Source organism: Cherax quadricarinatus, chromosome 36 (assembly GCF_038502225.1).
Source record: "Cherax quadricarinatus isolate ZL_2023a chromosome 36, ASM3850222v1, whole genome shotgun sequence".
NCBI lineage: Eukaryota > Metazoa > Arthropoda > Malacostraca > Decapoda > Parastacidae > Cherax > Cherax quadricarinatus.
In genome coordinates, this window is record NC_091327.1 from 5,354,301 (window position 1) to 5,382,297 (window position 27,997).

General features: G+C 41.6%; 1 protein-coding gene across 3 annotated transcripts; it reads right to left on the minus strand.

Moving 5' to 3' along the window:
* Positions 1-11,182: 11,182 nt before the first annotated feature.
* Positions 11,183-27,973, minus strand: LOC128691464 (uncharacterized). 3 transcript variants are annotated; one of them, XR_011392833.1, is made up of 4 exons: positions 27,790-27,973; positions 27,564-27,619; positions 11,604-11,856; positions 11,183-11,506 (listed from the first exon to the last, which is right to left on the minus strand). XR_011392833.1 is itself a non-coding variant. In XM_070091673.1 (3 exons), the coding sequence occupies exons 1-3, from the start codon at positions 27,882-27,884 to the stop codon at positions 11,780-11,782; spliced, it is 228 nt and encodes a 75-aa protein (XP_069947774.1). In that variant the 5' UTR covers positions 27,885-27,973; the 3' UTR covers positions 11,188-11,779. The 3 variants fall into 3 exon arrangements, 1 of the variants encoding a protein (XP_069947774.1); XR_011392832.1 differs by having other exon boundaries at positions 11,183-11,538; XM_070091673.1 differs by having other exon boundaries at positions 11,188-11,856.
* Positions 27,974-27,997: the final 24 nt, after the last annotated feature.

Consider the following 27,997-nt stretch of genomic DNA (forward strand, 5'->3'; position numbering starts at 1 on the left):
TGTTGTGGTGCTGTTATGGTGCTGGTTTCTGGTAATAAGTTTTGTGGTGCTGTTATGGTGCTGGTTTCTTGTAATAAATGTTGTGATGCTGTTATGGTGCTGGTTTCTGGTAATAAGTGTTGTGGTGCAGTTATGGTGTTGGTTTCTGGTAATAAGTGTTGTGTTGCTGTTATGGTGCAGGTTTCTGGTAATAATTGTTGTGATGCTGTTATGGTGCTGGTTTCTGGTAATAAGTGTTGTGTTGCTGTTATGGTGCTGGTTTCTGGTAATAATTGTTGTGATGCTGTTATGGTGCTGGTTTCTGGTAATAAGTGTTTTGGTGCTGTTATGGTGCTGGTTTCTGGTAATAAGTGTTGTGGTGCAGTTATGGTGCTGGTTTCTGGTAATAAGTGTTGTGATGCTGTTATGGTGCTGGTTTCTGGTAATAAGTGTTGTGGTGCTGTTATGGTGCTGTTATGGTGCTGGTTTCTTGTAATAAGTGTTGTGGTGCTGTTATGGTGCTGGTTTCTGGTAATAAGTGTTGTGTTGCTGTTATGGTGCTGGTTTCTGGTAATAATTGTTGTGATGCTGTTATGGTGCTGGTTTCTGGTAATAAGTGTTGTGGTGCTGTTATGGTGCTGGTTTCTGGTAATTGTTGTGATGCTGTTATGGTGCTGGTTTCTGGTAATAAGTGTTGTGTTGCTGTTATGGTGCTGGTTTCTGGTAATAAGTGTTGTGATGCTGTTATGGTGCTGGTTTCTGGTAATAAGTGTTGTGATGCTGTTATGGTGCTGGTTTCTGGTAATAATTGTTGCGATGCTGTTATGGTGCTGGTTTCCGGTAATAAGTGTTGTGGTGCTGTTATGGTGCTGGTTTCTTTTAATAAGTGTTGTGGTGTTGTTATGGTTCTTTTTTGTGTAATAAGTGTTATGGTGCTGTTTCTTGTAATAAGTGTTGTGATGCCGTTGTGGTGCTGGTTTCTAGTAATAAGTATTGTGGTGCTGTTATGGTGCTGGTTTCTTGTAATATGTTGTGGTGCTGTTATGGTGCTGGTTTGTGGTAATAAGTGCTGTGGTGCTGTTATAGTGCTGGTTTCTTGTAATAAGTGTTGTGGTGCTGTTATGGTGCTGGCTTCATGTAATAAGTGTTGTTATACTGTTATGGTGATGGTTTCTTGAAATAAGTATTGTGGTGCTGTTATGGTGCTGTTTTCTGGTAATAAGTGTTGTGGTGCTCTTATGGTGCTGGTTTCTGGTAATAAGTGTTATGGTGCTGGTTTCTGGTAATAAGTGTTGTGATGCTGTTATGGTACTGGTTTCTGGTAATAAGTGTTGTGATGCTGTTATGGTGCTGGTTTCTGGTAATAAGTGTTGTGGTGCTGGTTTCTGGTAATAAGTGTTGTGATGCTGTTATGGTGCTGGTTTCTGGTAATAAGTGTTGTGGTGCTGTTATGGTGCTGGTTTCTTGAAATAAGTGTTGTGATGCTGTTATGGTGCTGGTTTATTGTAATAAGTGTTGTGGAGCTGTTATGGTGCTGGTTCCTTGTACTAAGTGTTGTGGTGCTGTTATGGTGCTGTTATGGTGCTTTTTGTGTAATAAGTGTTATGGTGCTGTTTCTTGTAATAAGTGTTGTGGTTCTGTTATGGTGGTGGCTTTTTGTAACAAGTGTTGTGGTGCCGGTTTCTGGTAATAAGTGTTGTGATGCTGTTATGGTGCTGGTTTCTTGTAATAAGTATTGTGGTGATATTATGGTGCTGGTTTCTGGTAATAAGTGTTGTGGTGCTGTTATGGTGCTGGTTTCTGGTAATAAGTGTTGTGGTGCTGTTGTGGTGCTGGTTTCTGGTAATAAGTGTTGTGATGCTGTTATGGTGCTGGTTTCTGGTAATAAGTGTTGTGGTGCTGTTATGGTGCTGGTTTCTTGTAATAAGTGTTGTGGTGCTGTTATGGTGCTGGTTTCTGGTAATAAATGTTGTGTTGCTGTTATGGTGTTGGTTTCTGGTAATAAGTGTTGTGATGCTGTTATGGTGCTGGTTTCTGGTAATAAGTGTGGTGGTGCTGTTATGGTGCTGGTTTCTGGTAATAAGTGTTGTGGTGCTGTTATGGTGCTGGTTTCTGGTAATAAGTGTTGTGATGCTGTTATGGTGCTGGTTTCTGGTAATAAGTGTTGTGATGCTGTTATGGTGCTGGTTTCTGGTAATAAGTGTTGTGATGCTGTTATGGTGCAGGTTTCTGGTAGTAAGTGTTGTGGTGCTGTTATGGTGCTGGTTTCTTTTAATAAGTGTTGTGGTGCTGTTATGGTGCTGGTTTCTTGTACTAAGTGTTATGGTGCTGTTATGGTGCTTTTTGTGTAATAAGTGTTATGGTGCTGTTTCTTGTAATAAGCGTTGTGATGCTGTTGTGGTGCTGGTTTCTTGTAATAAGTATTGTTGTGCTGTTATGGTGCTGGTTTCTTGTAATAAGTGTTGTGGTGCTGTTATGGTGCTGGTTTGTGGTAATAAGTGTTGTGGTGCTGTTATGGTGATGGTTTCTTGTAATAAGTGTTGTGATGCTGTTATTGTGCTGGTTTCTTGTAATAAGTGTTGTGGTGCTGTTATGGTGCTGGTTTCTGGAAATAAGTGTTATGGTGCTGTTATGGTGCTGGTTTGTGGTAATAAGTGTTGTTATGCTGTTATGGTGCTGGCTTCTTGTAATAAGTGTTATGGTGCGCTTTTGGTGCTGGTTTGTGGTAATAAGTGTTGTTATTCTGTTATGGTGCTGGCTTCATGTAATAAGTGTTGTGATATTGTTATAAAGCTGGTTTCTTGTAATAAGTATTGTGGTGCTGTTATGGTGCTGTTTTCTGGTAATAAGTGTTGTGGTGCCGTTATGGTGCTGGTTTCTGGTAATAAGTGTTGTGATGCTGGTTTCTGGTAATAAGTGTTGTGGTGCTGGTTTCTGGTAATAAGTGTTGTGATGCTGTTTTGGTGCTGGTTTCTGGTAATAAGTGTTGTGGTGCTGTTATGGTGCTGGTTTGTGGTAATAAGTGTTGTGGTGCTGTTATGGTGCTGATTTCTTGTAATAAGTGTTGTAGTGCTCTTATGGTGCTGGTTTGTGGTAATAAGTATTGTTGTGCTGTTATGGTGCTGGCTTCTTGTAATAAGTGTTGTGATGCTGTTATGGTTCTGGTTTCTTGTAATAAGTATTGTGGTGCTGTTATGGTGCTTGTTTCTGGTAATAAGTGTTGTGGTGCTGTTATGGTGCTGGTTTCTGATAACAACTGTTGTGGTGCTGGTTTCTGGTAATAAATGTTGTGATGCTGTTATGGTGCTGTTTTCTGGTAATAAGTGTTCTGTTGCTGTTATGGTGCTGGTTTCTGGTAATAATTGTTGTGATGCTGTAATGGTGCTTGTTTCTGTAAATAAGTGTTGTGATGCTGTTATGGTGCTGGTTTCCGGTAATAAGTGTTGTGGTGCTGTTATGGTGCTGGTTTCTTGTAATAAGTGTTGCGGTGCTGTTATGGTGTTGGTTTCTGTTAATAAGTGTTGTGGTGCTGTTATGGTGCTGGTTTCTAGTAATAAGTGTTGTGGTGCTGTTATGGTGCTGGTTTCTGATAAGAAGTGTTGTGGTGCTGTTATGGTGCTGGTTTCTTGTAATAAGTGTTGTTATGCTGTTATGGTGCTGGCTTCATGTAATAAGTGTTGTGATACTGTTATACAGCTGGTTTCTTGTAATAAGTATTGTGGTGCTGTTATGGTGCTGGTTTCTAGGAATAAGTGTTGTGGTGCTGTTATGGTGCTGGTTTCTGGTAATAAGTGTTGTGATGGTGTTATGGTGCTTGTTTGTGGTAATAAGTGTTTTGAAGCTGTTATAGTGCTGGTTTGTGGTAATAAGTGTTGTGGTGCTGTTATGGTGCTGGTTTCTATTAAGAAGTGTTGTGGTGCTGTTATGGTGCTGGTTTCTGGTAATAAGTGTTGCGATGCTGTTATGGTGCTGGTTTCTGGCAATAAGTGTTGTGATGCTGTTATGGTGCTGGTTTCTAGTAATAAGTGTTGTGATGCTGTTATGGTGCAGGTTTCTTGTAATAAGTGTTGTGGTGCTGTTATGGTGCTGATTTCTTGTAATAAGTGTTGTAGTGCTCTTATGGTGCTGGTTTGTGGTAATAAGTATTGTTGTGCTGTTATGGTGCTGGCTTCTTGTAATAAGTGTTGTGATGCTGTTATGGTTCTGGTTTCTTGTAATAAGTATTGTGGTGCTGTTATGGTGCTTGTTTCTGGTAATAAGTGTTGTGGTGCTGTTATGGTGCTGGTTTCTGATAACAAGTGTTGTGGTGCTGGTTTCTGGTAATAAATGTTGTGATGCTGTTATGGTGCTGTTTTCTGGTAATAAGTGTTCTGTTGCTGTTATGGTGCTGGTTTCTGGTAATAATTGTTGTGATGCTGTAATGGTGCTGGTTTCTGTAAATAAGTGTTGTGATGCTGTTATGGTGCTGGTTTCTGGTAATAAGTGTTGTGGTGCTGTTATGGTGCTGGTTTCTTGTAATAAGTGTTGCGGTGCTGTTATGGTGTTGGTTTCTGTTAATAAGTGTTGTGGTGCTGTTATGGTGCTGTTATGGTGCTGGTTTCTAGTAATAAGTGTTGTGGTGCTGTTATGGTGCTGGTTTCTGATAAGAAGTGTTGTGGTGCTGTTATGGTGCTGGTTTCTTGTAATAAGTGTTGTTATGCTGTTATGGTGCTGGCTTCATGTAATAAGTGTTGTGATACTGTTATACAGCTGGTTTCCTGTAATAAGTATTGTGGTGGTGTTATGGTGCTGGTTTCTAGGAATAATTGTTGTGGTGCTGTTATGGTGCTGGTTTCTGGTAATAAGTGTTGTGATGGTGTTATGGTGCTTGTTTGTGGTAATAAGTGTTTTGAAGCTGTTATAGTGCTGGTTTGTGGTAATAAGTGTTGTGGTGCTGTTATGGTGCTGGTTTCTATTAAGAAGTGTTGTGGTGCTGTTATGGTGCTGGTTTCTGGTAATAAGTGTTGCGATGCTGTTATGGTGCTGGTTTCTGGCAATAAGTGTTGTGATGCTGTTATGGTGCTGGTTTCTAGTAATAAGTGTTGTGATGCTGTTATGGTGCTGGTTTCTTGTAATAAGTGTTGTGGTGCTGTTATGGTGCTGGTTTCTAGGAATAAGTTTTGTGGTGCTGTTATGGTGCTGGTTTCTGGCAATAAGTGTTGTGATGCTGTTATGGTGCTGGTTACTGGTAATAAGTGTTGTGGTGCTGTTATGGTGCTGGTTTCTGGTAATAAGTGTTGTGAAGCTGTTATGGTGCTGGTTTCTGGTAATAAGTGTTGTTGTGCTGTTATGGTGCTGGTTTCTGGTAATAAGTGTTGTGGTGCTGGTTTCTGGTAATAAGTTTTGTGGTGCTGTTATGGTGCTGGTTTCTGGTAATAAGTTTTGTGGTGCTGTTATGGTGCTGGTTTCTGGTAATAAGTGTTGTGGTGCTGTTATGGTGCTGGTTTCTGGTAATAAGTTTTGTGGTGCTGTTATGGAGCTGGTTTCTGGTAATAAGTGTTGTGGTGCTGTTATGGTGCTGGTTTATGGTAATAAGTGTTGTGGTGCTGTTATGGTGCTGGTTTCAGGTAATAAGTGTTGTGGTGCTGTTATGGTGCTGGTTTCTGGTAATAAGTGCTGTGATGCTGTTATGGTGCTGGTTTCTGGTAATAAGTGTTGTGAAGCTGTTATGGTGCTGGTTTCTGGTAATAAGTGTTGTGGTGCTGTTATGGTGCTGGTTTCTGGTAATAAGTGTTGTGGTGCTGTTATGGTGCTGGTTTCTGGTAATAAGAGTTGTGATGCTGTTATGGTGCTGGTTTCTGGTAATAAGTGTTGTGTGCTGTTATGGTGTGGTTTCTGGTAATAAGTGTTGTGGTGCTGTTATGGTGCTGGTTTCTGGTAATAAGTGTTGTGGTGCTGTTATGGTGCTGGTTTCTGGTAATAAGTGTTGTGGTGCTGTTATTGTGCTGGTTTCTGGTAATAATTTTTGTGGTGCTGTTATTCTGGGTAATAAGTGTTGTGGTGCTGTTATGGTGCTGGTTTCTGGTAATAAGTGTTGTGGTGCTGTTATGGTGCTGGTTTCTGGTAATAAGTGTTGTGGTGCTGTTATGGTGCTGGTTTCTGGTAATAAGTGTTGTGGTGCTGTTATGGTGCTGGTTTCTGGTAATAAGTGTTGTGGTGCTGTTATGGTGCTGGTTTCTGGTAATAAGTGTTGTGATGCTGTTATGGTGCTGGTTTCTGGTAATAAGTGTTGTGGTGCTGTTATGGTGCTGGTTTCTGGTAATAAGTGTTGTGGTGCTGTTATGGTGCTGGTTTCTGGTAATAAGTGTTGTGGTGCTGTTATGGTGCTGGTTTCTGGTAATAAGTGTTGTGGTGCTGTTATGGTGCTGGTTTCTGGTAATAAGTGTTGTGGTGCTGTTATGGTGCTGGTTTCTGGTAATAAGTGTTGTGGTGCTGTTATGGTGCTGGTTTCTGGTAATAAGTGTTGTGGTGCTGTTACGGTGCTGGTTTCTGGTAATAAGTGTTGTGGTGCTGTTATGGTGCTGGTTTCTGGTAATAAGTGTTGTGATGCTGTTATGGTGCTGGTTTGTGGTAATAAGTGTTGTGGTGCTGTTATGGTGCTGGTTTCTGGTTATAGGTGTTGTGGTGCTGTTATGGTGCTGGTTTCTGGTAATAAGTGTTGTGGTGCTGTTATGGTGCTGGTTTCTGGTAATAAGTGTTGTGATGCTGTTATGGTGCTGGTTTCAGGTAATTAGTGTTGTGGTGCTGTTATGGTGGTGGTTTCTGGTAATAAGTGTTGTGGTGCTGTTATGGTGCTGGTTTCTGGTAATAAGTGTTGTGGTGCTGTTATGGTGCTGGTTTCTGGTAATAAGTGTTGTGATGCTGTTATGGTGCTGGTTTCTGGTAATAAGTGTTGTGGTGCTGTTATGGTGCTGGTTTCTGGTAATAAGTGTTGTGGTGCTGTTATGGTGCTGTTTTCTGGTAATAAGTGTTGTGATGCTGTTATGGTGCTGGTTTCTGGTAATAAGTGTTGTGGTGCTGTTATGGTGCTGGTTTCTGGTAATAAGTGTTGTGGTGCTGTTATGGTGCTGGTTTCTGGTAATAAGTGTTGTGGTGCTGTTATGGTGCTGGTTTCTGGTAATAAGTGTTGTTGTGCTGTTATGGTGCTGGTTTCTGGTAATAAGTGTTGTGGTGCTGTTATGGTGCTGGTTTCTGGTAATAAGTGTTGTGGTGCTGTTATGGTGCTGGTTTCTGGTAATAAGTGTTGTGGTGCTGTTATGGTGATGGTTTCTGGTAATAAGTGTTGTGGTGCTGTTATGGTGCTGGTTTCTGGTAATAAGTGTTGTGGTGCTGTTATGGTGCTGGTTTCTGGTAATAAGTGTTGTGGTGCTGTTATGGTGCTGGTTTCTGGTAATAAGTGTTGTGATGCTGTTATGGTGCTGGTTTCTGGTAATAAGTGTTGTGGTGCTGTTATGGTGCTGGTTTCTGGTAATAAGTGTTGTGATGCTGTTATGGTGCTGGTTTCTGGTAATAAGTGTTGTGGTGCTGTTATGGTGCTGGTTTCTGGTAATAAGTGTTGTGATGCTGTTATGGTGCTGGTTTCTGGTAATAAGTGTTGTGGTGCTGTTATGGTGCTGGTTTCTTGTAATAAGTGTTGTGGTGCTGTTATGGTGCTGGTTTCTGGTAATAAGTGTTGTAGGCTGAACAGTATAACTGCATGTAGAAGCAAACTGGATATTACATTTTTGTTCCTAATACTGACAACATAGTGTATATAACTGACACATAATGTGGAGTTAATACAACTACTGAATACTCATCATGGAGACCTTGTTGTATGTCCATCAAGAATACTCTTTCTTGTTTCTCATGATTCAAACCTCACAGAATTGACTTTGGAGTCTTAAGGGTGAGTGAACCTTGTGTAGGTGGTGGTGGCAGGTGTAGTGAACCTTGTGTAGGTGGTGGTGGCAGGTGTAGTGAGTCTTGTGTAGGTGGTGGTGGAAGGTGTAGTGAACCTTGTGTAGGTGGTAGTGGAAGGTGTAGTGAACCTTGTGTAGGTGGTGGTGGCAGGTGTAGTGAGTCTTGTGTAGGTGGTGGTGGAAGGTGTAGTGAACCTTGTGTAGGTGGTGGTGGAAGGTGTAGTGAACCTTGTGTAGGTGGTGGTGGCAGGTGTAGTGAACCTTGATAAATTAGACACATGTGCAACTCTTGGGTATCTTTATTGAGGAAACGTTTCGCCACACAGTGGCTTCATCAGTCCATACAAAGGAGAATCTTGAAGAACAGGAGGAGAATGAGGTAATCAGTCCCTCAACCTTGAGTCGATGTGTGTGTGGCGAAACGTTTCCTCAATAAAGATACCCAAGAGTTGCACATGTGTCTAATTTATCAACATGTCGGTTCTCTGAACCATTCATCTACAAACCTGTCAGACACTGCCACTTCCTGGGATCTTAATACTTGGGAATTCTTCGCTTGCCTAATTCTTGGGCACAACCTACTTCAACATTGAACAAATGTTACACCACCTATGACTGCTACACCTCTCCTGCCAACGGTTTATAAGCTCCTTCTCAGCACGTATGCCGTATTCTATTCAAGATTGATGGACTGACCACATCGACTCAAGGTTGAGGGACTGATTACCTCATTCTCCTCCTGTTCTTCAAGATTCTCCTTTGTATGGACTGATGAAGCCACTGTGTGGCGAAACGTTTCCTCAAAAAAGATACCCAAGAGTTGCACATGTGTCTAATTTATCAACATGTCGGTTCTCTGAACCATTCATCTACAGTAGTGAACCTTGTGTAGGTGGTGGTGGAAGGTGTAGTGAACCTTGTGTAGGTGGTGGTGGAAGGTGTAGTGAACCTTGTGTAGGTGGTGGTGGAAGGTGTAGTGAACCTTGTGTAGGTGGTGGTGGAAGGTGTAGTGAACCTTGTGTAGGTGGTGGTGGAAGGTGTAGTGAACCTTGTGTAGGTGGTGGTGGCAGGTGTAGTGAGTCTTGTGTAGGTGGTGGTGGCAGGTGTGTTGAACCTTGTGTAGGTGGTGGTGGCAGGTGTAGTGAACCTTGTGTAGGTGGTGGGGGAAGGTGTAGTGAACCTTGTGTAGGTGGTGGTGGCAGGTGTAGTGAACCTTGTGTAGGTGGTGGTGGCAGGTGTAGTGAACCTTGTGTAGGTGGTGGTGGCAGGTGTAGTGAACCTTGTGTAGGTGGTGGTGGAAGGTGTAGTGAACCTTGTGTAGGTGGTGGTGGCAGGTGTAGTGAGTCTTGTGTAGGTGGTGGTGTCACGTGTAGTGAGTCTTGTGTAGGTGGTGGTGGCAGGTGTAGTGAACCTTGTGTAGGTGGTGGTGGCAGGTGTAGTGAACCTTGTGTAGGTGGTGGTGGAAGGTGTAGTGAACCTTGTGTAGGTGGTGGTGGCAGGTGTAGTGAACCTTGTGTAGGTGGTGGTGGCAGGTGTAGTGAGTCTTGTGTAGGTGGTGGTGGAAGGTGAAGTGAGTCTTGTGTAGGTGGTGGTGGCAGGTGTAATGAACCTTGTGTAGGTGGTGGTGGAAGGTGTAGTGAGTCTTGTGTAGGTGGTGGTGGAAGGTGTAGTGAGTCTTGTGTAGGTGGTGGTGGAAGGTGTAGTGAACCTTGTGTAGGTGGTCGTGGAAGGTGTAGTGAACCTTGTGTAGGTGGTGGTGGCAGGTGTAGTGAGTCTTGTGTAGGTGGTGGTGGAAGGTGTAGTGAACCTTGTGTAGGTGGTGGTGGAAGGTGTAGTGAACCTTGTGTAGGTGGTGGTGGAAGGTGTAGTGAACCTTGTGTAGGTGGTCGTGGAAGGTGTAGTGAACCTTGTGTAGGTGGTGGTGGAAGGTGTAGTGAACCTTGTGTAGGTGGTGGTGGAAGGTGTAGTGAACCTTGTGTAGGTGGTGGTGGAAGGTGTAGTGAACCTTGTGTAGGTGGTGGTGGCAGGTGTAGTGAGTCTTGTGTAGGTGGTGGTGGCAGGTGTGTTGAACCTTGTGTAGGTGGTGGTGGCAGGTGTAGTGAACCTTGTGTAGGTGGTGGGGGAAGGTGTAGTGAACCTTGTGTAGGTGGTGGTGGCAGGTGTAGTGAACCTTGTGTAGGTGGTGGTGGCAGGTGTAGTGAACCTTGTGTAGGTGGTGGTGGCAGGTGTAGTGAACCTTGTGTAGGTGGTGGTGGAAGGTGTAGTGAACCTTGTGTAGGTGGTGGTGGCAGGTGTAGTAAGTCTTGTGTAGGTGGTGGTGTCAGGTGTAGTGAACCTTGTGTAGGTGGTGGTGGCAGGTGTAGTGAACCTTGTGTAGGTGGTGGTGGCAGGTGTAGTGAACCTTGTGTAGGTGGTGGTGGAAGGTGTAGTGAACCTTGTGTAGGTGGTGGTGGCAGGTGTAGTGAACCTTGTGTAGGTGGTGGTGGCAGGTGTAGTGAGTCTTGTGTAGGTGGTGGTGGAAGGTGTAGTGAGTCTTGTGTAGGTGGTGGTGGCAGGTGTAATGAACCTTGTGTAGGTGGTGGTGGAAGGTGTAGTGAGTCTTGTGTAGGTGGTGGTGGAAGGTGTAGTGAGTCTTGTGTAGGTGGTGGTGGAAGGTGTAGTGAACCTTGTGTAGGTGGTCGTGGAAGGTGTAGTGAACCTTGTGTAGGTGGTGGTGGCAGGTGTAGTGAGTCTTGTGTAGGTGGTGGTGGAAGGTGTAGTGAACCTTGTGTAGGTGGTCGTGGAAGGTGTAGTGAACCTTGTGTAGGTGGTGGTGGAAGGTGTAGTGAACCTTGTGTAGGTGATCGTGGAAGGTGTAGTGAACCTTGTGTAGGTGGTGGTGGAAGGTGTAGTGAACCTTGTGTAGGTGGTGGTGGAAGGTGTAGTGAACCTTGTGTAGGTGGTGGTGGAAGGTGTAGTGAACCTTGTGTAGGTGGTGGTGGCAGGTGTAGTGAGTCTTGTGTAGGTGGTGGTGGAAGGTGTAGTGAACCTTGTGTAGGTGGTGGTGGCAGGTGTAGTGAACCTTGTGTAGGTGGTGGTGGAAGGTGTAGTGAGTCTTGTGTAGGTGGTGGTGGAAGGTGTAGTGAACCTTGTGTAGGTGGTGGTGGAAGGTGTAGTGAACCTTGTGTAGGTGGTGGTGGAAGGTGTAGTGAACCTTGTGTAGGTGGTGGTGGAAGGTGTAGTGAACCTTGTGTAGGTGGTGGTGGCGGCAGGTGTAGTGAGTCTTGTGTAGGTGGTGGTGGAAGGTGTAGTGAGTCTTGTGTAGGTGGTGGTGGAAGGTGTAGTGAACCTTGTGTAGGTGGTGTTGCCAGGTGTAGTGAACCTTGTGTAGGTGGTGGTGTCAGGTGTAGTGAGTCTTGTGTAGGTGGTGGTGTCAGATGTAGTGAGCTTGTGTAGGTGGTGGTATCAGGTGTAGTGAACCTTGTGTAGGTGGTGGTGGCAGGTGTAGTGAGTCTTGCGTAGGTGGTGTCAGGTGTAGTGAGGTTGTGTAGGTGGTGGTATCAGGTGTAGTGATCCTTGTGTAGGTGGTGGTGGCAGGTGTAGTGAGTCTTGTGTAGGTGGTGGTGTCAGGTGTAGTGAGCTTGTGTAGGTGGTGGTATCAGGTGTAGTGAGCTTGTGTAGGTGGTGGTATCAGGTGTAGTGAACCTTGTGTAGGTGGTGGTATCAGGTGTAGTGAACCTTGTGTAGGTGGTGGTGGCAGGTGTAGTGAGCTTGTGTAGGTGGTGGTATCAGGTGTAGTGAACCTTGTGTAGGTGGTGGTATCAGGTGTAGTGAACCTTGTGTAGGTGGTGGTGGCAGGTGTAGTAGTAATAAGAAATAATTTAGATGAGTGGAACTTGGATTGGCTTGCGGCGTCGGTGAGGCGGCAGGTTGTTGGTGAACGCTGGCCATTGCAGACCTAAGAGAAGACACATCAGACTTTTTTTTATATACAGATGAATTGTACAGGATATGAGCTGTCATCCTGCCTGAGCTGATTTCAAAGCCCAGCCCCATCTAAGGTATACAAACACCCCCAGGATGCGACCCACAACAGTCGACTATCATCCTGGCTAGTCGCAGTATTGCTAACATTATTAAAACCAATTGATTCGTGGATTCATTAATAATAACACACAGAAGATTCTCCATCAGTGCAAGGTGACCCGGGAGAGAAGAAACACTTGTATTAGTTTCACTCCATCACTGTCTGCAACATATCAACACTCCTCCTTCAGCATGCCGGCAGTGTACTTCCAGCCTCCAGGACTCAAGTACGCTTAACCGGTTTCCCTGAATCCCCTCATAAATGTTACTTTGCTCACACATCAACAACACGTCAAGTCATAAATTTTTTTTCCTCCACTCGTCCTTAACAGGCTCACACACGCTTTCTTTAAGCCCAAGCCCCTCGCACACAAAAACCTCATTTACCCCCTCTCTCCAACTTTTCGTAGTACGACCCCTATCCCACCTTCCTTCCACTCCAGATTTATACACCCTCCAAGTCATTCTATTTTGTTCCACCCTTTCTAAATGTCCGAACTGTCCGAACCACCTCAACAACCTCTCCTCGGCCCTTTGGTTAAGACTTTTAGTAACCCCCACAGCTCCTTCTACTCTGCAAGCCACGGATTCCCTACATATATTCACATAACACTCGGACACGACATCTCCACTGCTTTCAGCCTCCACCTTGATGAAACATTCATATAAGACAGTTGGTACCACTATTCTTACACATATAAGAGTTTTACAAAGCAGAAGTGATATAAAGAGGAATGAGCATATGGAGAGAGTTAAGATAGTGGTGAAGGAATGTAAAAGGAGAGCAAATAAGACAGTGGGTGAGATGCTCTTAACACATTTTGCTGAGAATAAGAAAAAGTTTTAGAGTGAGATTAGTAGGGTGAGAAAGCCTAAAAAACAAATGGATCTGATAGTTATAAATAGAAGAGGAGACTTATTAGATGGAAAGTTGGAGGTATCGGAATGATGGAGCGAATATTTTGAAGAAATGCTAAATGTTGATAAAAATAGGGAAGCTATGATTTCGGGCATTGGACAGGGACATACAACAACTTTTAGGAGTGAGGAAGAGTCAGTTGTGAGCGTGGGGGATGTTCATGAAACTGTGGATAGAGTAAAAGATGATAAAGCAGCTGGGACTGATGGGATCCAGACAGATAGTTTTGGAGTGGTTGGTGCTTTTATTTAATAAATGTATGGAAGAGGGGAAGGTACCTAGGGATTGCCAGAGAGCGTGCATAGTTCCCTTGTATAAAGGCAAAGGGACAAAATAAAGTGTAAGAATTATAGGGGAATAAGCCAGTTGAGTATACGTGGTAAGGTGTATGGTAGTTATTATTGAAAGAATTAAATGTAAGACCGAGAACAGGAACACGGATGAACAAGGTTATAGGAAGGGCAGGGGATGTGTAGACCAAGTATTTAAAATAGAGCATATGAGTGAACAATATCTGGATAAGGTTAAAGATGTTTTCGTTGCATTTATGGATTTGGAAAAGGCATATGATAGGGTGGATAGGGGAGCATTGTGGAAGATGTTGCAAGTATATGGAATAGGATAATGAGGATAATGATAATGATAATGATAAGGATAATGAGGCTCAGGTTAGGGTATGTAAGAGAGAGGGATATTGTTTCCCAGTAAAAGAAGGCCTTAGACAGGGATGTGTTATATCACCATGGTTGCTCAATATATTTACTGTGCTTTTGGGAGATTCCGAAGAGAAGTTGCTGAGGTTGGTGAACGAATTTAAGAGGGTGTGTAAAAGAAGGAAATTAAAAGTGACCATAAGAAAGAGCAAGGTGATGAGGATAAAAAAAAATTAGGTAATGAGAGATTGGACTTCAGATTGGAGAGAGATAATATAATGCAAGGGAATGTGTTCTGGTATTGGGGAGTGGACATGTCAGCAGATGGGTCTATGAGAGACGAGATGAACCATAGAACTGATGAGGGAAAAAAGGTGAATGGCATACTGAGGAATCTGTAGAGACAAAGGACGTTATCCATGGAAGCAAAGAGAGGAACGTATGCGAGTATAATGGTACCAATGTTCATATATGGGTGTGAAGTATGGTTGGTGAATGTTGCAACAAGAAGGAAGCTGGATGCAGTGGAGATGTGTCTGACAGCAATGTGTGGTTTGAATATTATGCAGAGAATACATAGCATGGAGATTAATAGGTGAGGTCTAAGAATTTAAATTGATAGATTATAGAGGTATGAGTGTTTGTGGGAAACAATCAGGCTGCAGTATTAGGGTTAAAAACAGCAGTTATTACCGGGATATCTCAGGGATATGTTTAAAAGACAATATTCAAAATAAAGCTGCTAGTAATGGCAAATCAATTGATCAACAAACAAAGAGAGATAGTAGAGGGCAACGAGTGACTAGCTCCCTTAAGGTTTACTATACAAATAGTAGGAGTCTAAGAAATAAGATAGATGAGCTAAGATTACTTGCAAGTGTAGGTAATATAGATATTATTGGTATAACAGAGACCTGGTTCAACCTGAAAGACAGAGAAATGCCTTCTGAATGCAGCATACAGGGTTATAAACTATTCCACAGTGATAGGGTCAACAGGAAGGGTGGTGGTGTGGCGATGTATGTCAGAGAAAATTTAAATTGTTGTCTTAGACATGATATAAGATTAGAAACATCGAACACAGAATCTGTTTGGCTACAGTTTCTAGAGAGACGTGACAAATTAATTTTGGGTGTGATTTATAGGCCCCCAAACCTTGATAGGGAGTGCAGTAAGCTGCTATGGAACGAAATTCATCAGGCATCTAGATATGAAAATTTTGTGATAATGGGAGATTTTAACTTTAGACAAATTGATTGGAACAATATGACAGGAAATCTTGAGTCTAGTGACTTTCTTGATACGGTTCAGGATTGCTTTTTAGAACAGGTTGTGACAGAACCAACTAGAGGAAACAATCTGCTTGACTTGGTTCTTGCCAACAAAGATTCACTAATTAATAATCTTGAGGTTAATGATGAGCTTGGGGAAATTGATCACAAATCACTTAGTTTCAATATATCATGGAATCACCCAGTTAACTGCAATCAAATCTCTGTCCCAGATTTTCGCTTGGCCGACTTATGGGACTGAAAAATTACCTGGGTGGGCTAAATTGGGGTGTCCTGACTATGGGTCAGGTAGGTGATCTTGGTTGCCAATATGACGTTTTTCAGAGCATAGTTCTAGGTGCCCAGACAACTTTTGTTCCGAATAGGGAAATTAGATCTAATGAAATTGATCCCAAATGGATGAACAACAGATTAAAACATCTCATTAGTCAAAAGAGAGGCATTTATAGGCGCATCAAAAGAGGGGATGGGCAGTTAAGAAATCAATATATTTAATTAAAGAGAGAAATAAAGAAAGGAATAAGAAAACCAAAAAGGGATTATGAGGCTAAGGTCGCAAGGGATTCAAAGATTAAATCAAAAGGGTTCTTTCAGGTATACAGAAGTAAGATTAGGGACAAGATTGGCCCACTTAAGAGTAACTCTGGTCAGATCACTGACAGTGATAAGGATATGTGTGAAATTCTCAATACCTACTTCCTCTCAGTTTTCACTCGGGAAATACTAGCGATATTCCTGAAATAATAGATTATGTAGAACAGGACGATAATAAACTAAGCACGATTGCGGTAACTAGTGACATGGTCCTCAGACAAACAGAGAAACTAAAACCTAACAAATCCCCAGGCCTTGATGAACTGTTTGCAAGGGTGTTAAAGAGGACCTTAGTAAACCTTTGGCTAATCTTTTTAACATATCACTACAAACTGGCATAGTGCCTGATAAGTGGAAAATGGCAAATGTAATACCTATTTACAAGGCAGGTGACAGGTCCTTTGCTTCGAACTATTGACCAGTAAGCCTTACCTCCATAGTGGGAAAATTTATGGAATCAATAATTGCCGAAGCAATTAGTAGCCATCTTGATAGTCACAGACTGATTAATGAATCTCAACACGGTTTTACAAAGGGGCGTTCATGTCTTACGAATTTACCAACATTTTTCACTAAGGTGTTTGAGGTAGATCATGGTAATAAATATGATATTGTGTATATGGACTTCAGTAAGGCTTTCGATAGAGTTCAACATCAGAGGCTACTGAGGAAACTTAAGGCACACGGAATAGGAGGAGAAATATTTTCCTGGGTAGAGGCATGGCTGACAAATAGGCAGCAGAGAGTTTGCATAAATGTGGAGAAATCAGAATGGGGGCACGTCACAAGCGGTGTTCCGCAGGGGTCAGTGTTGGGCCCATTGTTGTTCACAATTTACATAAACGACATAGATGAGGGAATAAATAGCGACATAAGGAATTTTGCTGTTGACACCAAAATAGGCTGTCCAATTCATTCTAATGAGGACACTAGAGCATTCCAGGATGATTTGAATAGACTGATGCAATGGTCGGAGAAGTGGCAGATGCAGTTTAATATTGACAAATGCAAAGTTCTAAATGTTGGACAGGAAAATAACCATGCCACATATAAACTAAATAATGTAGATCTTAATACTACTGATTGCGAAAAGGATTTAGGAGTTTTGGTTAGCAGTAATCTAACACCAAGACAACAGTGCATTAGTATTCACAAAAAAGCTAACAGAATTCTTGGCTTCATATCTAGAAGTATAAATAATAGAAGTTCTCAGGTTGTTCTTCAACTCTATATATCCTTGGTTAGGCCTCATTTAGACTATGCTGCTCAGTTCTGGTCACCGTATTACAGAATGGACATAAATGCTCTGGAAAACGTACAGAGGAGGATGACAAAGATAATCCCATGTATCAGAAATCTTCCCTATGAGGATAGACTGAGGGCCCTGAATCTGCACTCTCTCGAAAGGCGTAGAATTAGGGGGGATATGATCGAGATGTATAAATGGAAAACAGGAGTAAATAAAGGGGATGTAAATAGCGTGCTGAAAATTTCCAGCCAAGACAGGACTCGCAGCAATGGTTTCAAGTTGGAAAAATTCAGATTCAGGAAGGATATAGGAAAGCACTGGTTTGGTAATAGAGTTGTGGATGAGAGGAACAAACTCCCGAGTACAGTTATTGAGGCTAAAACGTTGTGTATTTTTAAAAATAGGTTAGATAAATACATGAGTGGGTGTGGGTGGGTGTGAGTTTGACCTGACTAGCTTGTGCTGCTGGGTCTGGTGCAGTGCTCCATCCTTGAGTGAAGATGATCAGACTGGGTGGGTTATTGGGCTAATTGGGGGTGGGTCATTGGTCTAATCCGGGGGGGGGGACATGGACCTGCTCCGCATGGGTCAGTAGGCGTGTTGCTGTGTTCCTTCTTTCTTATGTTCTTCTTATGTTCTAAAAGTATTATACAGAGGGATGAGGAGGTTATACCTGGAGAGAGTTTCGGGTTTCAACGGCCCCACTGCCCAGTCTGTGACCCGGCCTCATGGTGGATCATGGCCTGATCAACGAGGCTGTTACTGGTGGCCGTACACAAATTGATGTATTAACTACAGCTCAGCCGGTCTGGTACTGATTTTAGGTGCCTGTTCAGCGTCTTCTTGAAAACAGTTGAAGTGGTTTGGACATTTAGAGAGGATGGAACAAAATATAATGCCTTAGAAGGAACATAAAAACATAAGAACGAAGGAACACTGCAGCAGGCCTACTGGCCCATGCGAGGCAGGTCCAAGTCTCCTACCGGCTTAAGCCAATGCACCCAACCTAGTCAGGTCAGGTCACCTTGACTTAAGGGAGGAACACGGCAACCGTCCTGGTAGCACAAGCTAATCAGGTCCAACTCACACCCACCCACACCCACTCATGTATTTATCCAACCTATTTTTAAAGCTACACAACGTTCTGGCCTCTATAACTGTACTTGGGAGTTTGTTCCACTCATCCACAACTCTATTACCAAACCAGTAATTTCCTATATCCTTCCTGAATCAGAATTTTTCTAACTTAAAACCATTGCTGCGAGTCCTGTCTAGGCTAGATATTTTCAGCACACTCTTTACATCCCCTTTATTTATTCCTGTCTTCCATTTATACACCTCAATCATATCCCCCCTAATTCTACGTCTTTCTAGAGAGTGAAGATTCAGGGCCCTTAGTCTATCCTCATAGGGAAGGTTTCTGATGATAAATTAGACACATGTGCAACTCTTGGGTATCTTTATTGAGGAAACGTTTCGCCACACAGTGGCTTCATCAGTCCATACATAGGAGAAACTTGAAGAACAGGAGGAGAATGAGGTAATCAGTCCCTCAACCTTGAGTCGATGTGTTCAGTCCATCAATCTTGAACAGAATACGGCATATCAGCGGAGAAGCAGCTTATAAACCGTATGGCAGGAGAGGTGCAGCAGTCATAGGTCGTGTCACCCAAGAGTTGCACATGTGTCTAATTTATCAACATGTCGGTTCTCTGAACCATTCATCTACAAGGTTTCTGATACATGGGATCAACTTTGTCATCCTCCTTTGTACATTTTCCAGAGCATTTATATCCATTCTGTAATACGGTGACCAAAACTGTGCAGCATAATCTAAATGAGGCCTAACCAAGGATGTATAGAGTTGAAGAACAACCTGAGGACTCCTATTATTTATGCTTCTTGATATAAAGCCAAGGATTCTATTAGCTTTATTGCGAACACTTATGCACTGTTGTCTTGGTTTCAGATTACTGCTAACCAGAACTCCTAAATCTTTTTCGCAATCCGTAATATTAAGATCTGCATTATTTAGTTTATAAGTGGCATGGTTATTGTTCTGTCCAACATTTAGAACTTTGCATTTGTCTATATTAAACTGCATCTGCCACCTCTCCGACCACTGCATCAGTCTACTCAAATCTTCCTGGAGTGCTCTAATGTCCTCGTCAGAATGAATTCGACGGCCTATTTTGGTGTCATCGGCAAACTTGCTGATGTCGCTTTTATGCCCTCATCTATGTCGTTTATGTATATTGTGAACAGCAGGGGGCCCAACACTGACCCCTGTGGAACACCGCTCGTGACGCTTCCCCACTCTGATTTCTCCCCATTTATGCAAACTTTCTGCTGCCTATTTGTCAACCATGCCTCTATCCAGGAAAAAATTTCTCCTATTCCATGTGCCTTAATTTTCCTCAATAGTCTCTGATGTGGGACCCTGTCAAAAGCCTTACTGAAGTCCATGTACACAAAATCATATTCATTACCATGATCTACCTCCTCAAGGAACGCCCCTTTGTAAAACCATGCTGAGATTCGTTGATTAATTTATGCTTTTCAAGGTGGCTATGAACTGCCTCGGCAATTATTGATTCCATAAATTTTCCCACTATGGAGGTTAGGCTTATTGGTCTATAGTTTATAGCTAAGGACCTGTCACCTGCTTTGAAAATAGGTATCACATTTGCCATTTTCCACTTATCTGGCACCATGCCAGTTTGTAGTGATATGTTGAAAAGATTAGGCAAAGGTTTGCTAAGCTCCTCTTTACATTCCTTTAGAACCCTTGCATACAGTTCATCAGGGCCTGGGGATTTGTCAGGTTTTAATTTATCTATTTGCCTAAGGACCATGTCACTTGTGACCCTAATCGTGCACAGTTTATTATCGTCCTGTTCCACATAATTTATCATTTCTGGAATATCGCTGGTATCCTCCTGTGTAAAAACTGAGAGGAAGTATGTGTTAAAACTTCTACACATTTCCTTATCACTGTCAGTGAGCTGACCCGAGGAACTTTTGAGTGGGCCTATCTTATCCCTGATCTTACTTCTGTATACCTGAAAGAATCCTTTTGGGTTAGTCTTCGAATCTCTTGCAACTTTATCCTCATAATCTCTTTTTGCTTTTCTAATTCCTTTTTTTATTTCTTTCTTTAACTGAATATATCGATTTCTTAATTGCCCCTCTCCTCTATTGATTTGCCTATATATGCCTCTCTTTTGACCAATTAGATATTTTAATCTATTGTTCATTCATAATGGATGGTAGGCGGCATATATCATATATATATATACATATATATATATATATATATATATATATATATATATATATATATATATATATATATATATATATATATATATATATATATATATATACATATATATATCTGATGGCAGCCAGAAGCGTCCAGATGGTATCACACTTCAAGCCTGGACAGTTGTGATGAATGGTTTGAAAAACCGACAAGTTGAAGATTGAGACACTTATGCAGCATATGGAAATCTTTATTCAGGAAACGTTTCGCCACACAGTGGCTTCATCAGTCCAATACAAAGAGGAAGGCGTAAGGAGAGGAGGAGAATGAGGTAATCAGTCCCTCAACCTGGAGTCGATGTGTTCAGTCCATCAATCTTGTAGAATGTACAGCATAGGGCCGTAGACGTGGCTTATATACTGTAGTGAGGTGACGTGAAGCAGATGGAGGCGGGGTCATAGTGGTACCATCCACTAGTCGAAGTAGGTCTTCGTCCAAAGGTTGAACAAGTGTTGAAGAATTCTTTGTAACAAGATCCCATGATGCTGCAGTGTCTGACAGTTGTGATGAATGGTTTGAAAAACCGACAAGTTGAAGATTGAGACACTTATGCAGCATATGGAAATCTTTATTCAGGAAACGTTTCGCCACACAGTGGCTTCATCAGTCCAATACAAAGAGGAAGGCGTAAGGAGAGGAGGAGAATGAGGTAATCAGTCCCTCAACCTGGAGTCGATGTGTTCAGTCCATCAATCTTGTAGAATGTACAGCATAGGGCCGTAGACGTGGCTTATATACTGTAGTGAGGTGACGTGAAGCAGATGGAGGCGGGGTCATAGTGGTACCATCCACTAGTCGAAGTAGGTCTTCGTCCAAAGGTTGAACAAGTGTTGAAGAATTCTTTGTAACAAGATCCCATGATGCTGCAGTGTCTGACAGTTGTGATGAATGGTTTGAAAAACCGACAAGTTGAAGATTGAGACACTTATGCAGCATATGGAAATCTTTATTCAGGAAACGTTTCGCCACACAGTGGCTTCATCAGTCCAATACAAAGAGGAAGGCGTAAGGAGAGGAGGAGAATGAGGTAATCAGTCCCTCAACCTGGAGTCGATGTGTTCAGTCCATCAATCTTGTAGAATGTACAGCATAGGGCCGTAGACGTGGCTTATATACTGTAGTGAGGTGACGTGAAGCAGATGGAGGCGGGGTCATAGTGGTACCATCCACTAGTCGAAGTAGGTCTTCGTCCAAAGGTTGAACAAGTGTTGAAGAATTCTTTGTAACAAGATCCCATGATGCTGCAGTGTCTGACAGTTGTGATGAATGGTTTGAAAAACCGACAAGTTGAAGATTGAGACACTTATGCAGCATATGGAAATCTTTATTCAGGAAACGTTTCGCCACACAGTGGCTTCATCAGTCCAATACAAAGAGGAAGGCGTAAGGAGAGGAGGAGAATGAGGTAATCAGTCCCTCAACCTGGAGTCGATGTGTTCAGTCCATCAATCTTGTAGAATGTACAGCATAGGGCCGTAGACGTGGCTTATATACTGTAGTGAGGTGACGTGAAGCAGATGGAGGCGGGGTCATAGTGGTACCATCCACTAGTCGAAGTAGGTCTTCGTCCAAAGGTTGAACAAGTGTTGAAGAATTCTTTGTAACAAGATCCCATGATGCTGCAGTGTCTGACAGTTGTGATGAATGGTTTGAAAAACCGACAAGTTGAAGATTGAGACACTTATGCAGCATATGGAAATCTTTATTCAGGAAACGTTTCGCCACACAGTGGCTTCATCAGTCCAATACAAAGAGGAAGGCGTAAGGAGAGGAGGAGAATGAGGTAATCAGTCCCTCAACCTGGAGTCGATGTGTTCAGTCCATCAATCTTGTAGAATGTACAGCATAGGGCCGTAGACGTGGCTTATATACTGTAGTGAGGTGACGTGAAGCAGATGGAGGCGGGGTCATAGTGGTACCATCCACTAGTCGAAGTAGGTCTTCGTCCAAAGGTTGAACAAGTGTTGAAGAATTCTTTGTAACAAGATCCCATGATGCTGCAGTGTCTGACAGTTGTGATGAATGGTTTGAAAAACCGACAAGTTGAAGATTGAGACACTTATGCAGCATATGGAAATCTTTATTCAGGAAACGTTTCGCCACACAGTGGCTTCATCAGTCCAATACAAAGAGGAAGGCGTAAGGAGAGGAGGAGAATGAGGTAATCAGTCCCTCAAACTGGAGTCGATGTGTTCAGTCCATCAATCTTGTAGAATGTACAGCATAGGGCCGTAGACGTGGCTTATATACTGTAGTGAGGTGACGTGAAGCAGATGGAGGCGGGGTCATAGTGGTACCATCCACTAGTCGAAGTAGGTCTTCGTCCAAAGGTTGAACAAGTGTTGAAGAATTCTTTGTAACAAGATCCCATGATGCTGCAGTGTCTGACAGTTGTGATGAATGGTTTGAAAAACCGACAAGTTGAAGATTGAGACACTTATGCAGCATATGGAAATCTTTATTCAGGAAACGTTTCGCCACACAGTGGCTTCATCAGTCCAATACAAAGAGGAAGGCGTAAGGAGAGGAGGAGAATGAGGTAATCAGTCCCTCAACCTGGAGTCGATGTGTTCAGTCCATCAATCTTGTAGAATGTACAGCATAGGGCCGTAGACGTGGCTTATATACTGTAGTGAGGTGACGTGAAGCAGATGGAGGCGGGGTCATAGTGGTACCATCCACTAGTCGAAGTAGGTCTTCGTCCAAAGGTTGAACAGGTAACAGAGATTGGATCTCTTCGACTAATTGGATGGTGCCACTGTATTTGCTCCATCTACTTTTTCACGTTCTCACCCCAATATAAATCACAACCTATATACATTCTACAGACGATGAGACTGAACACATCGACTTTCAGATTAATGATACACCTTCCTATTGTATTGAACTGATATTACTGTGAACGAAACAGTTTCTGAATAATTTCCATATGCTATAATGTCTCGTCTTCAACTTAATCATTTCAAACCGCATTAAATACAACTGTCGTACTGCAGCTATCATGGATAACGTTTTCTTCGGCTTACGGACGAGACCTGCTCGACTGGTGGATGGTATATAACGTTGCCCTCCATCTGCTGCATCTTCACTACGATATATATGCGTCTACGACTTATGCTGCGTTCTGCAGATTGATAGTTATTACGTCGACTCCGGAACCGAAGGGACTGATTACTGCTCACTCGCCTCTCACTACGCCTTTCTCTTTATGACGGACGATGAAGCCGCTGTGTGGCTTTTTACGAGTAAGACACATATGCTGTAAATGTAATCTTCAACTTGTCATTTCAAACCATTCATCGCTTGTCAGTTTACACTGTCATGAGATGTATTGCAGAGTGCTTGGCGCTGTTCGGCTGCTGGACAGACTCACTGACTGGTGGATATTATGTTGCCTCTGCTGAGTGGCTTGCTGCATTCTACAGGTGATGAATGTTGACTCGGTCGGTTGTGCCTCGTTATCTCTCTCCTGTGCTCTCTGTATTGAACGATAAGAAGCCACGTAACAGTGCATTTCTGAACAAGATTTCCATATGCTGCATAAGTGCTCGGCCTCTTCAACTGGCTCAAGCCATTCTCTAACTGTCGGGCACACTACGGATGTATTACAAAAATTCTTCAACATGACTAACCTTTTGAACCCATGCTTCACGACTGATGAATGGCTTACACTATGACCGCGCAACTGCGTCGCCTACTGCAACATATAACCGTCTGCGGCTTCGCTCTTGTACATTTAGATGATGAACTGACACATCGGCTTTCCAGGTGAACATTCTCATTACTCTCTCTCACTTACGCCTTATGTTGGACTGATGGCTTTGGCCAATGACAGCGTTCCTGAATAAAATTTCCATATGCTGCATAGTATCTCAATCTTCCCAGCAATGGGCATGACCATCACAGACAGAGATATGTATTTACAAATTCTTCAACACTTATTCAGACGAGGCACTACTTTCGACTTTTGAAAGGTGATGAAACACCACCTGACATCTGCGGAACCCAGGGCAGTTTTCTGTTCCAGTGACTTAGTGCGGCTGTTCAGAGAGGGAATGTCTGCTGTATTTTGGGATCACGTCTCAGCTCTGAGGAGCTGGATGAGATTTTCACATTATGGTGAGTGATAAACACTAGACATGTATCTCTCACACCTCATGTACTGCATGTGTCATCTTTATATCAACAATGTATCTCTTAAATCTTCTGTACCATATTATGTGATAAAATATACCGATTGGTAAAAAAGAATGAAAAGATGGGGTGGTAGTGGAAGTGGAATATTTAAACGGCTTCAGTAAGAAATCCAAATATTCTTCCTTGAAGCCTTTTTATCCACTTCTCCGAGGCTGTGGGTCCCACAATTTACACCAGAGGTGGACCCTGTTTATTTAATATATATATATATATATATATATATATATATATATATATATATATATATATATATATATTTATATATATATATATATATATATATATATATATATATATATATATATATATATATATATATATATATATATATATATATATATATATATATATATATATATTACTGCTCATACTCCAACAACTCGTCAGGTCCCAAAAACCATTCGTCTCCATTCACTCCTATCTAACACGCTCGTGCATGCTTGCTGGAAGTCCAAGCCCCTCGCCCACAAAACCTCCTTTACCCCCTCCCTCCAGCCTTTTAGAGGATGACCCCTACCCAACTTCCTTCCCCTACAGATTTATACGCTCTCCATGTCATTCTACTTTGATCCATTCTCTCTAAATGACCAAACCACCTCAACAACCCCTCTTCTGCCCTCTGACTAATATTTTTATTAACTCCACACCTTCTCCTAATTTCCACACTCCGAATTTTCTGCATAATATTTACACCACACATTGCCCTTAGACAGGACATCTCCACTGCCTCCAACCGTCTCCTCGCTGCTGCAATCACAACCCAAGCTTCACACCCATATAAGAGTGTTGGTACTACTATACTTTCATACATTCCCTTCTTTGCCTCCACTGATAACGTTTTTTGTCTCCACATATACCTCAATGCACCACTCACCTCTTTTCCCTCATCAGTTCTATGGTTAACCTCATCCTTCATAAACCCATCCACTGACATAGCAACTCCCAAATATCTGAAAACATTTGTTTCTTCCATATTTCTCCTCTCCAATGTGTTATCCAATTTTTCTTTATCTAAATCATTTGATACCCTCATCACCTTACTCTTTTCTATGTTCACTTTCAACTTTCTACCTTTACACACACTCCCAAACTCGTCCACTAACCTTTGCAACTTTTCTTTAGAATCTCCCATAAGCACAGTGTCATCAGCAAAAAGTAACTGTGTCAACTCTCATTTTGTATTTAATTCCCCATAATTTAATCCCACCCCTCTCCCGAACACCCTAGCATTTACTTCCTTTACAATCCCATCTATAAATATATTAAACAACCATGGTGACATTACACATCCCTGTCTAAGACCTACTTTTACCGGGAAGTAGTCTCCCTCTCTTCTACACACCCTAACCTGAGCCTCACTATCCTCATAAAAACTCTTTACAGCATTTAGTAACTTACCACCTATTCCATATACTTGCAACATCTGCCACATTGCTCCTCTATCCACTCTATCTTGAGTTTCTTGAAATGGGAAGTACAATGCCTGCACTTTAAAGGAGGGGTCTGGGATATTGGCAGTTTGGAGGGATGTGTAATGGGACGGTATATATATAATTGGGGCCCTGATATTTTGTTCTATATGGTTTAGTTTATTATATTATTTCAGGTCACTTTTTATATTGTATATTTATATATGCTTCTATACTGTTGTATCTGGACACCTCTGCAAAATCAGTGATTATGTATGAGTGAGGTGAAAGTGTTGAATGATGATGAAAGTGTTTTCGTTTTGGAGATTTTCTTTCTTTTTGGGTCACCCTGCCTCGGTGGGAGACGGCCGACTTGTTGAATACACACACACACACACACACACACACACACACACACATATATATATATATATATATATATATATATATATATATATATATATATATATATATATATATATACATATATATATATATATATATATATATATATATATATATATATATATATATATATATATATATATATATATATATATATATATATATATATATATACATATATATATATATATATATATATATATATATATATATATATATATATATATATATATATATATATATATATATATATATATGTAGCGCCAAATAGGTAAAACTTGCAATATTGGCTTCAATAACAACGCTCCTCTTCCGAATAAGTGAAGCAAAAGTTTGTGTATTAATTATTACATTAACATAATTGAAAAAAAAATATATCTTTAGACGTATAAGAGAACATTTTAGAAAGGGCTTAATTTTAAATGAGTTCTGACTAAATGACCAATTTTACCTATTCCGCACGACACACATAAAAATTGTGAATGCAGAATTAAACAGCGAATGATATAGCATTAGAAAATAGACGAAAACAAAATGAATATGAATTTCTGTTGGTAGATTTTTAAGATCAGGCATAAAGTAATTGTTTGAACATGTAAAAAGTAAGTTGGAAATGAATTAAAAAGAGGATTTATGTTTGACAGGTATCAACATACAATATTTGAAGTGTGACTCTGAAGATGTCATGACGGAACAAAAATGAAATTAGCGAATGTTGACAACATCTGAAGTTTTGGTTTAAGATCACCAGGAATAAGTTAGTTATAGATACGTCAGTATAGCAGCATAATGTTTGAGGGAGATTAATAGACAAGTTACTACAAGCAAACATCACAATGGAAAAATAATGAAAAAACTTTAGTAACTTTGAGTCCAGGATAAAACTTTCTGGAGATAAATATTAGTAACAACTTAAAGAGTAAATTAATGATATTTATGACAGATTTAATTTAGAGTAATACATATTTAGAGAAGATAGAACGAAACAGAATGACCTGGAGGCTGGATAAATCTATAGTGGAGGGAAGGAGGGGGGGAGGGGGTAAATGAGGTTTTGTGTGGGAGGGGCTTGGACTTCCAGCAGGCATGCGTGAGCGTGTTAGATAGGAGTGGAGACAAATGGTTTTCATGACTTGACGTGCTGTTGGAGTGTGAGCAAGGTAACATTTATGAAGGGGCTCAGGGAAACCGGCAGGCTGGACTTGAGTCCTGGAGATGGGAAGTACAGTGTCTGCACTCTGAAGGAAGGTGTTAATGTTGTACCTCTGGCGAGACAATGATGGAGTGAATGATGATGAAAGCGTTTCTTCATTTTCTGGTCACGGTGCCTTGGTGCGAAATGGCCGATGTGTTAATCAAAAAATATATTTATTCAAAAGACTGGTAACAAACACAACATAAAATACAAATTTTGATACGAGTATTAGAAGGAAACACAAGACAGAAGATTATATAACGATACAAGAGAGATAGGTAAGAAAAAAGTTACTTATATGGAGAGTGAATGATGAGCCACTATGATGGTATATTAAGTACCTTCTTCAGTGTTTGCAGCAGACTTGAACCCGCTTCTTGCCATTATAGCCTCACATCTGTTGGATACAACCAAACATCACCATCATCTTAAGTTTTTATTTTGTAATCAAGTAACAAATTTATTTAAGCAACGAAGTGAGAGCTTTAACCAGCATATCATAGTTAAGTTTTTTGTGTGTTGTGTGTAACTACTGCTGTGTTTACTGTGTCATCTCAGAAAACTTACTTGCAAGTAACTGAGGAGAAGTACTCGCCGCTGCTGCAGTCTTCAGGGTTACGACAGTAGCAGTTGCAAGTATCGTTGTCCCAATACTTAGTCATGTTCTGCTCCTCACATTTGCTCTTCTCGTCACTGAGGAAAATAAATTAGTTAAAATATATTTATGTTTGAAAATCAGAACTTTTCCAACATCCAAATATCCGAAGCTTTAAAA